This window comes from Scedosporium apiospermum, assembly GCF_000732125.1.
Source record: "Scedosporium apiospermum strain IHEM 14462 chromosome Unknown SEQ_SAPIO_0103, whole genome shotgun sequence".
In the NCBI taxonomy this organism is placed as follows: Eukaryota; Fungi; Ascomycota; class Sordariomycetes; order Microascales; family Microascaceae; genus Scedosporium; species Scedosporium apiospermum.
This window is the reverse complement of record NW_015971804.1, coordinates 48,729-59,467: the sequence shown is the minus strand read 5'-3', so window position 1 is coordinate 59,467 and position 10,739 is coordinate 48,729. Positions and strand designations below refer to the sequence as shown.

Genomic DNA, 10,739 nt, shown 5'->3' with positions numbered 1-10,739 from the left:
AGTGCTAAACTTGCGCCCTTTAAACCCTCCTTCGACGCCCTTGGGCTGGGAAGGTGTCTACTATTATCCGGCGCCACATGAGCCGATCCCATCTCTTAACAGACGCTTCAGTGACACTGGTCGACGCGTATGTCTACCTTCCGGTGATTCCAATCGAGTTGGTCTTGCTGACTGCCGCCATGCGCCTCTTCACTAACGTTGTACTCTCTAGTAACCAAGATTGCCTGCTTATTCGACCCAAAGCCGCCGTTTCTCATTCCCAGTTCCGCATCTGAGGATGTCCGCCTGGTAAGTTCGCGCGTCGAGCTGTTCTCTTCGACCTTATCATCGTCGCCAAGCCGCTCCGCGCCCCTGTAGGATTTCTTGGTGAAGAGGTTCGTCAACTGATGACTTCGCGAGTCCTGGTTCCCCGTGAGTTCGTTTCCACTCGGTCGGGTCTGTTTCGAATTGCCAGTCGAGGCGAGCGTGCCGTCTCGGAACTTCTTCCACAGGGCGCGGAGGGCGGGCATGTTGGACGCCAATATGGCAACTTCCATCTCCGCCGCCGACACGATGCAGATGTTGCCGACCTCCCAGAGGAAATCATCAGTCACAGTGAACCTGTGGATGACGATGAGCCGGAGACAAGAGACGAGAACCGAGGAGCCACCGGTTGTGATGACTGCTAAGACCTGGAGGCGGCGTTTTACCGATAGTTGGAGCGAGAGTACGGTGCTCAAGGGAAGAATGAAGATGGCAAAATCGACGACGATGAGCTTGGCGAGCAAGAAATGTTAGAAAGACCTCTAGTCTCGGCATTCTTCGGACAGACTAGTAGCACTTACCGCCGTGGCAGGCAGCCATAGAGAGACGCTAAAGGGCAAGCATACCACATCTGGATGCCGCTCGGGGTACCAGTAGGCTTCGATGGGGATGCACTGCAACGAATACAGAGCCCAGGTTCCGACAGTCACGAAGACATTGGCGCCCATCACACAGTATACACCCGTTCGGAATCTCTTGGACCGGGACAAGCGGAGGAAGAATAACAGGAAGCTCATTTTGATCCAGAAATGGAGGAAGAGATACCAGATCTCCTCCGCGAAAAGATACTGCTTCAGATTAGTACCATACGACACACGTCTTTGATGACAATTGTCATTATTTCGCACCTTTAGCATCCTACTCATTGCCCGGGGGTCCTCGGCTAAAACCTCTTCCTGTGGCCTTTAGAGAAAAATCAGCTTAGTCTGCATTAGTCGTCGCGGATCGGGGTTTACTCGTACAGCCCGGCGCCAGCGCTGATGAAGAGATAGAGAATCGCATGCTGGCCGGCATTGACGACCTGAATAGGCCCCGTTAGCTTCCATCACCACGCGACACCATCTCAAATAGGGAACAATTCGCACCACAATGATCACCATCGCCCAGTCATCCCACCCAAAGTTCTTTAGGATGGCGAACCTCGTCCATATGCGAGCGATGGCGCTCGCTTCGCCAAGGACGAAGAGAAGATTGATGACAAAATGCACGATCGGCTGGAGGTTTCTTGGAGAGCCCGCCATGGTTGAAAGGGATGGAGAGGAGAGGAGTTGAACACATCGACTTCCTCGGTTCGGGTTGAGTGATTGTGGACAGAGTTATAACATTGAGAGCTGCAAATGACGGCGACCTAGCCCTCCACGCACATTCGGGCGTCCAGCGCCTTCGTGTTGACATCTTGGGGGATTTTCTCGACCTCATTTCTAAGTTTTCCAGGATTTCGGGAAGTAGTTTAGCCCCTGTGTGACAGGTCTGGGTCATCCTGGTCTCGCCGCGGTAATACCCAGTCATTCCATCAGGGGATCGGTTTGTATGTACTCTCAGAAGTGATGCCCGGCCCTGGTCCGGAACTGCGGACGAACAGCCGGCCCTGATATGGTTACATCCCAGCATGGGCCCGTTTTCGGAGCCTACCCTACCCTTCCGGCCCCTGATACCATTGCAGTGGAGCAGTCTAGTCCTAACTAGTACCCACCTCGCTTGGCATGGTACTCACGGGAATCTCCTGCGCCATTGCGAGCAACCGTTTGAGCGATGAATTAGATAATATGCCAGAGGTTATGGTGATTCTACGGGTCGGCTTGCATGAGGCGAAAGGGATACTTCTTAAACAATGACAGGTGTACTTGTGTAAGCCCCGAATGGCTGCAGCCGCCACGCGTGTCCCAAGGGAGCACTGTCAGAAAACATGCGAAAGCCTGAATGGCTATTTATTAGTGGATACGGAGGTTTTATGGGTCCCTCGAGATTCCAACGATCAAGAATCCTAGCGGACGCCAAGTGTGCTCAAAGTACTTCGTAATCTTTTAGACTTACGGGACACCCCCTGAACTGACGCCGGGCCGCACCAGTCCTTTGTGAGGGTCTGTACCACCAACACACGCAGGGTGGGAACCTGCAATATGGAACATCCTGGAGGAAGGATGGCGATTAATTAGGATCTGCCTAAAAGGGGGTACTCGAACTTTCTTCTTAAACAGTGATAGGTGTAAATCTGGCTGACTACCTCGTATTTATTAGTGGGTGCGGAGGCTTTATGGGCCCCTGGAGATTCCAACGGTTGGGGATCCTAGCAGCCACCAGGGAAGTGTGCTCAAAGTACTTCGTACTTCGTAATCTTTTAGACTTATGGGAGACCCCCTGAACTGCTGCTGGGATGCACATAACCCTTGTGAGGGTCTGGACCATCAACACACCCAGAGTGGTAACCTGCAATATGACACATCCTGCAGGAAGGATGGCGATCAGTTAGGATCTGCTCGAACGACGTTGACTGTGATGTACCGCATAGAGATCAGTCAAGCGACGCAGACGTGATACGAGCGTGTCGATTCAAGGGCATCCCAAAGTATAATTAAACTGAGATGCCTGCGGTGTACGCTGATAATCTTCCAAGACTCTTCAGTAGCCAAGCCAAGTCAATATCCAGGTCTACCTGTTCCGGCTCTGCTGCTCAGTGCTTCACGATCAACAGGACCCCGCTTATAGTGTCTGCCAGGATATCAGGCACGACTTGTAACATTTCACCCTGCTATACCTGCAGCCTTCGTGTCCTTGGGTGATTGGTTGTCTGCCGATCTCCGCAGGCGGTGTTTCATGCTCGATTATTCCTTACTCGATGACTTCTCTGTCCCCCGAGCCTCCCCGCTATGCGAAGTACACAGCTCCGTGTTTACAGGGATTATCGGGTATCAATTGATGTTTTCATTTTTCTCGCCCCTCTTCCTAGTCGTCGCTCAGGAGACTCCACTGCCTCCTGATAAATGGGGTTTCCCAAGAGCCTACTACATAGTATGTAGAGACGACATGATCGAACTAGCGGTGTAGCGGAAGAGGGATTCTTTAATCTTGTACCATTGTATCATTTACGGCTGCGGTGTAGACGTGCTGGAGCCAGGCTTTAAAGTCGCTCTATGCCCCTCTTGACTGTTTCCTATTCTGTTCTCTCTCCCGCAACCCCGCCCCCCAAATCCACGTCGTTCGAACCCGCACAACAATGTCCGCTCAACTAGACGACGCCAAGGCCCATCTTAAGGAGCATGGCTGGTGCCGGATCCCCTCCGTTCTCACCACAGACGAGGCGGCTGCCGCGCTTGATCGTCTCTGGAAGGCCAAACATGAGGCCGAGAAGCGCGGCGAGGAAACATACCTGGACTTCCTCGACCCCAACCCTAGCAATATCCGTGTCTTCTACCTGATGGAGCTGGACAAGATATTTCGTGACCTGATCGCGAACCCGACGGCAATTGAAATGGTCAAGTCGGTACTGGGCGAGAACTTCCTCATCTCCAACTTCACGGCCAATATCGCCCGCCCGGGCTCTCGGAGCATGGCGCTGCACTCGGACCAGAGTCTCGTCTTTCCGGATCCATGGCAGGACATTTGGGCACTCAACGTCATCTGGTGCCTCACCGACGTGACCGAGGAAAATGGCGCGACCCGATACATCCCGGGCTCCAACAAATACGTCTACCGTAGTGAGGTGCCCGCCGACGCTCCCAAGCTGCTCGTGCCATTCGAGGGAAAAGCCGGCGACATCATTGTCATGGACGGTCGCCTCTGGCACACAAGCGGATCCAACGTTACCAAAGACCAGGACCGCGCCCTGCTGTTCGGTTATTACACTGCGGCCTTCATGCGGCAGCAGGTAAATTGGACGGCCAAGCTACCCAAGGAGATCCAGGACACGCTGAGCCCAGAGATGAAGGAATGGTTGGGTCTGAACCCAGTGGGCAATATCGGGGTGACGGGAGACCTGAGATACCTGTCGGTACAATACCCCGAACCCAAGGTAGCCGCGTCGGAGTGAAAGGAAGCAGTGTAGTCCGGTTATGTTTAGATGAATGACACATGTGAGCTGGGCTGTGATACTCTAGCAGTTGAATCGACAGTGAGACCTGTGCCGTAAACTTGCTCATCGGAACACGTAGGTATTATCACGACGACTAAACCACGAGGAAAGGTGGTGTTGCACAGCAAGACAAGCATTCCCGTGACAAGGTAAGCAGCAAGCCGGAAAGCGAGGGACTAGGCGAGTTGCTAGGCATCGACGGGTCAGAGGGGCGAAGACTGACTGATCGACCGGACGGTAGACGACTGTCTCGAAGTCCTTCGAGAAGAGTTGGCAGAGGGAAGCGTCCATATAAGCCACGAGAACCCCCATGTGCTTAGTCTATCTCCCTAGACTCTTCAGTAGTCAATCCAAGTAACCTCTAACCCTACCTCTGCACGTTGCTTACGCGCTACTCGATTGCCTTCATCATGATGCCGTTTGACTGGGCCGGGATGTTCAAAAACGGTCCGGAAAGCCCGACTATGATCTGGATGACCGTGCCGCCCTAATTGACAAAGAGGACGTCGGCATTGAATCTGTCTATTTCAATAAGAAGGCAAACCCAGATAGGCCTGTTCGTCCCTCACGGGATAATTAGACTAGTGAAGGCGAGGGCGATGATGAGCAACTCTGGCTTTCCTTGGGCAAGGTACTGGAGAATGTTTAATCTGTTGACATCTGGGTCATCGTCCACAACGCGGAGAAGAAAGGCCAGCACTTTGGTCAAGTCAAAAATGCGTCCACTTAGCTGTTTAGGGGAATCGATAGTAGAGAAGAAGGCGAGCTTGCAAGTTTTAAGATCTCCAGGGTGGACTTCTCTGGCAAGCCAAGCTTGCACATGGCAACTATGTTCCGGACCAATATATGAGTCTACTGCCACGCAAGGAAGGAGGCTCATAAGGACCTCCTGAAGGGACTTGATCGTTTTCTTAATGACTTGGAGCGCATTGTCGGCGGACCGGCCTCCACTCCGGACAATCCTGAGATTCTGCGTCGCAGATATAAGGAGATGGCCAATCGACAGAGGAAATGCACACCTCGAACTGGAGAAGCGCCATGAGTAGTGTGGCGTCTGAAGCACGGGTATAACTTTCCAAGCTGCTCTCCATATTGCAGCAGTTTTCACCTTTGTTTGCAGAGCTTTCCTAACTATTTAGCAGACAGGAGAGTGCGCGTTTTCATATACCACGCCCACGCACCCAGAAAATCGTTGCCGAGTAGAGCGGAGTCGTCAAGAAAACCTCAAGGAGACGCAGGATCCATTGGAGGTAAATGCGTATTGCCACGCATCGTTAATCGAGCAAGAACAATCACGCGTGTAAATGTACTCAGGCGGCCGCTTTCAACAATCCCACACTCAGGCTACGCCAGGAAGCAACTCGGCGACCGAGCTTGCAACTATTATTGGCCTCCATCGCCACTGTTATCGCCCGAACGAACATCCTTGGGGGATTCCGACAAGGCCTGACCTATCCTGTTACATGGAAGTTCGCGCCTGGAGCTTCAACCTCCTCCTCAGTCCGTAAAGCTGACTACCGAGGCGGCGGCTTCTGTCTCGCCAGGGCTTGCGCATGATATCTCAGCCCCCCCCCCCCCCCCCCCCCCCCCCCCCCCCCCCGGGTTCGACTCTGCTCCTCAACACCGACGATAGCCGCCATGAGAACGAATCTGGCGGCTGCTGCGCGGTTGGGGCTTATTCAAAATCTGAATCGTGAAGTGACTAAGGGCCACGGAGGCAGGTTTCATTGCGCAATGGAAGGATGCTTGGAAGTTCCAGATGGCTTCAAGCGTCGCTGCGAGTGGATGTAAGTCAATGCCTTAAGTTCCTTCCTATCTTCGACTCGGCATTTTATTTTATTTTATTTTCGTAGTCACTAACAGATCCCTCATTAGTAAACACATAGATAAGCATGAAGGGCCATATCGACGCGAGCACGGGAGCTGCGAGAAACTGCATGGGTTTACCTATTCAGGAGGCTTAGTACGACACGAGAGAAAATCCATGGGAGTAGGCCGAAGAAGACTCTCGAATGCCCTTTTCATAATTGCAAGCGAGTGGGAAAGGCTTTTCGAGACAAGAAAACTTAAACGATCATCTGTGCCGAGTCTACACGAATGGCCGCCCGACTCGGCGGACGAGGAAACTTTGCGTGACCATCGGCCAGTCAGGGACTTTAGCTGATGTCCCTCTCCTAAACGCTACCTACGATGGAATGACGTTCGCTCTTGGTTCGGAACGAAGACTGTAGTCTGCGTCTCCGTGCCCTGCCTCCTCACCACTCGAGGTTACGGGGAGGATCTCCACGGTATCTGTTCTCTATGAGTTGCTTGGCCGGCGTATTTTGGGAGCATCGTGTCCTAGTGTTGCAGGCGACTGTGGCCCTTTGTCCCAATAGCTGGTAGTGAGGTTTCTCCCCACTGCGATGGTGGCGTCCGGAGGCATCTCGGTACGCTCCTCTAGCAGCGGAAGCCACAGCAGACCGAGCAGCAGCGATGAGAGGATGACTGCAGAGAAGGACTGGATGGATTTGCAAAGGGAAATCCGGTGCGTTTGGTTGGGGGAGAAACTCGTCCCGAAGATAGGCTGGAGTTGCTGTGGAGAACGTAGATGCGGCATGAACATACGTAGTTACTCGAGTAAAGACGGCCGATCGCCTGGAGTAAGAAGCGACCAACTAGGAGACGATCAATCTATAGAAGAGGATGGGAGGAAACAACTATATAGGCTACAGAAGCTACCGGGTATTCGGATAGTTCCTCTAGACTCTTCAGTAGTCAATACCAGTCACAACTACACCCTACACTTGTATACGCACTTCTCACCCATCACTGTGTTGATCCCGCTTGACTGCCTCGCTTCACCTCATTAAACAAGCCCCACGACCCCAACTCCAAGAATCCGAGTGTGATCCGCTGTTAGGATCGTAACAGTGATGAAAAGTGTAATTAATTCTCATCATTCAAAGATTTCTGCGCGTAAACAACACGGCTATATAGCGTTAGCTCTATATTATAGTAAAAGAAAGAAAACAAGAAGGAAATGATAGAGGAGATAGAGAGGGAGAATATATACAAATAAATATATGCGTGAATACGAGGATCAGTTAGCTCCTTGCGCAGCTGAACAAGGTATAACTGCGCCTCCTCGAAGGAATACTATTGTGCTTGTCAGTGTTTCTACCTGTTATACAAAAACAATAAGTTTATCTCAGAGCAAGGAGGCTTACATCTAGCATAGTAGTCAGTCCGCGGATAGAGAATCCTTCAATGGCTTGCAGTAGAAACATTCGGTTCCAGGCACCCCACTGCTTGAGCACTGGATCGCGCGGCCACGTGCCAATAGGAAGCTTGACATTGTGCTCTTCGATGTTGTCGAAGCCTGCCTCGCGGATGGCCGCCGGCGCTTCCTCGCTTGTCATGAACGATTTGCCTGTCTTTTCGCCTAGTGTAGCAAAAATGGAGTACCACTGACGTGCGGCCGAGTCGGGCTTTACGGTGCCGTCATCAGACTCCACGAGCCCAGAGGCTTGCGCATGCTCAAACCAGCCGCCCGGTTTAAGGTGTCTAGGATTGTTAGTTTTGGTGTTCAATATAAATGATTTTTTTTCTTAGGTTAGTTGAATACCCACCGCTTGACTTTCTTAGCAAACTCAACAAAGTCTGGCACACAACCAGGTGCGCTGCGCATGAAGATTAGATCAAACTTGTTTTCTGGAAATGTCCACTCCTGGTTCATATCATCGATCTCGAAGCGGCAGTTGGGCGGCACAAATGCCGGTTGGATTGGCGAAAGATCGATGCCCGTGACTTCTGCGGATGGTAATTCGTCGGCGACGTCTCTGAACAGTTAATAAATACTGTAACTTATAAATATGCATGGGTGCATATTTGATATATGTTATTAGGGCTAGGGTGTCCAACATACATGCACCACGTACCGGCTCCGCAGCCTAGGTCCAGAACGGCCTGTGCATCGTCAGGAATGGGAGACATGAAGAGCTTGCCGCCCAAGACGCGGCGGTACATCTCGTGCCTAGAAGCGTGAGTATTAAAGGAAGATAAAATACAAGACAAAGACTTGGAACCCTGCACCTACTGAAGAGCCTCGGCATCCTGTTGTATGTCATCATTAGGAGCCCTGAATATGACCCAGTTAGCCGCCGAGCCGCCGTGGACTGATGGCCAGCTACTGGACGCAGAGAAGATGGAGGAAGACGTGCCAATACTCCCCATCTTTGAATGCATGGTACCGCCGTCCGTGCTCCCACTTGTAGCGCATGATTGATGACCGCAGAGATTCCGTGTCGCTCTGTACCGTTCTAGCAACATCTATGTTAGAGTTTCACGTTGACCACGATACTGTTCGCCGCTATCTTCGGTAGCCGAGATTAGGAACTATTGCACACCCTTCATTATATGTAGATTCTACTTCATCATTGTCCTACGGCGAAGGGAGGACGATTAGCGGCCAGCAATAACAAGAGCAAAAAGGAGGAAATTTCAGATAATGTACATACAATTTCAATGGTGTGGAGCGGTCCGGGGATTTCGGCGCTGGGAAGTAGCTCGCCTGATAAAAGGCCGCCCGGCGACGTCGCCTGTGGCGAGGATGATTTCGATTTCGCTGGTGAAGTTGATTTTCTAGCACCCGGACTAGTGGAGGGGGATTTGCTAGTAGTGGGCGCGATTTCCTCGGCCGGTCCGGCTTTGTGGGGCGACGACATACTACTGCCGAACTGCTTATTTGAGTTTGATTTTCGTATCGTCTTGGTTGTTCCTAATGATTTTCGCGATGCTTTTTTTTTCTTCTTCGGCGGGCTGTCTCGGGGAGCTACTGAGGTATTTAAGTTTAAATAAGGATAAAAAAGAGGGGACAGCGAGGGCAAGGGCGGTCAAAGGCAGGGCGGGGTAAACATCACCCTCCTTCCTTTCAGCTACTCTGCATCCTGGACGGACTGGGGCTGTGATTAATAGTCCCTTGTTCGCTCTATAGGGAAGGACGGGTGTCTTACGTACGACTTGTCTCTTGGGGTTACCCTAATAGTGGGCCCCTTACGCTCTTTTAGGACTGCATATACTGTAGTGTACGGAAGACTATAAAAAGGAACACCGAGGCTAGAGGGCACCAATCGAACTCTTCACCGGTATATCCGGTCAAGCACGCCGCCCAAACTCACATTATCCATTCACAACGGGGCGACATGGGGAGCTCTAACTTCCCAAATGGAACCAGATCGGAGCGCCGCATCAGAATCAGTTGAGTTAAATATATCGCAGACTTTGAATGCCGCCAACGGAGCACCAACTGGGTTCCGGGAAATAAGAGGTGCATCCTGTTTGGTACTATATAGTAGGTGGCCTTCTGTTACAGTAGATTCTTCAACTGGGTAGTATGACTGCCTTCGAATGGCTTTCCGAGCTAACAAAGTTGTTAAAAATAGAAGTTGTCATGGTGGCTTTGAATCAGTCTTCTCCATCCCCATACCCGATGGTGGATTGCCTCTGCAACTTTGCTAGAGGTGCGGGCCATACACGCACAGGATCGATACAAATTCTCGACTTGGATAACCCGCAAACCTTCAAAAGGCTCATCCTTCGGTGCGCACAGGATATGACAAGGGTTGGTGATGGTGTGGCTTTGGCCAAATTCCTGGCACAGGGGGCCAACGACGGTATACCCCACAAGCTGCTGACACTACTACCGACTACTCGCTCAGCAGAAGAGATCGGCTTGGGATCGCTTCAGCAGCAGCATGGGCTGTTCTGTACTTATGTGGTACGCCGTGCCTGAGTGACAGCTGGGCAGGTTCAGATGCGATCGAGATTATCGAGGAGTCTGGCAATCTGCATAACCACGGTTCATCGAATAGGCCAAAGCATTTCCTATGTTCTCAAACGCCATGGGGACGGTCTGGCCGGGGACGAAAATTATCGAATCACCAGGATAGGGAGAATTCACGATAGAGTACTATTTGCTCTTGGCGTTCTCCTAATGGAACTTTGCCTAAACACCACCCTCGCTCCACTTCGCCAACAGTCGCGAGAGAGCAGTTTTGCGACGGAGGTCGGGATTGCTCCCGCTGAACCGGACGACTTCGCACTGGCGATCCAACATGCTGATCAAATCTACAGGGAGGTTGGCCGCTCTTACGCATATGCGGTGCAACGATGTCTGCGCCGCGAGTTTCCCGGACCAGATTCGAAAAAGAGCTTTGGATTCGAGAACTTTCGGAAGGATTTCTTTGATAATGCAGTAGCGCCAGTTCAGGCCAACTATGATGCGGCGCAATTGGAAGGCTAAGTTACTATCACATTCCGTTGAAGAGAAGGGCGGAGAGCCGAATATAGCAGACTGCAGTTATAGAAAGGAGCGCGGCTATCATGT

The 10,739-nt window shown here is 51.7% G+C and overlaps 3 protein-coding genes and 1 pseudogene across 3 annotated transcripts; 2 read left to right on the top strand and 2 right to left on the bottom strand.

Annotated features, from left to right (window-relative positions):
• Window positions 1–107: 107 nt before the first annotated feature.
• Window positions 108–1,544, bottom strand: SAPIO_CDS6398 (uncharacterized protein; the record flags this gene model as incomplete). The annotated part of the gene is made up of 5 exons (XM_016788513.1): window positions 108–755; window positions 825–1,091; window positions 1,152–1,206; window positions 1,266–1,324; window positions 1,389–1,544. The coding sequence occupies 5 exons, from the start codon at window positions 1,542–1,544 to the stop codon at window positions 108–110; spliced, it is 1,185 nt and encodes a 394-aa protein (XP_016641804.1).
• Window positions 1,545–3,517: 1,973 nt separating this feature from the next.
• On the top strand, window positions 3,518–4,330 carry SAPIO_CDS6397 (annotated as a pseudogene; the record flags this gene model as incomplete).
• A 2,970-nt stretch (window positions 4,331–7,300) lies between these two features.
• Window positions 7,301–9,078, bottom strand: SAPIO_CDS6396 (uncharacterized protein; the record flags this gene model as incomplete). Its single annotated transcript, XM_016788512.1, has 8 exons — window positions 7,301–7,343; window positions 7,428–7,510; window positions 7,582–7,918; window positions 7,984–8,191; window positions 8,293–8,387; window positions 8,451–8,663; window positions 8,761–8,795; window positions 8,872–9,078. The coding sequence occupies 8 exons, from the start codon at window positions 9,076–9,078 to the stop codon at window positions 7,301–7,303; spliced, it is 1,221 nt and encodes a 406-aa protein (XP_016641803.1).
• A 764-nt stretch (window positions 9,079–9,842) lies between these two features.
• On the top strand, window positions 9,843–10,655 carry SAPIO_CDS6395 (uncharacterized protein; the record flags this gene model as incomplete). The annotated part of the gene is made up of 2 exons (XM_016788511.1): window positions 9,843–10,130; window positions 10,392–10,655. The coding sequence occupies 2 exons, from the start codon at window positions 9,843–9,845 to the stop codon at window positions 10,653–10,655; spliced, it is 552 nt and encodes a 183-aa protein (XP_016641802.1).
• Between the last annotated feature and the right edge of the window lie 84 nt (window positions 10,656–10,739).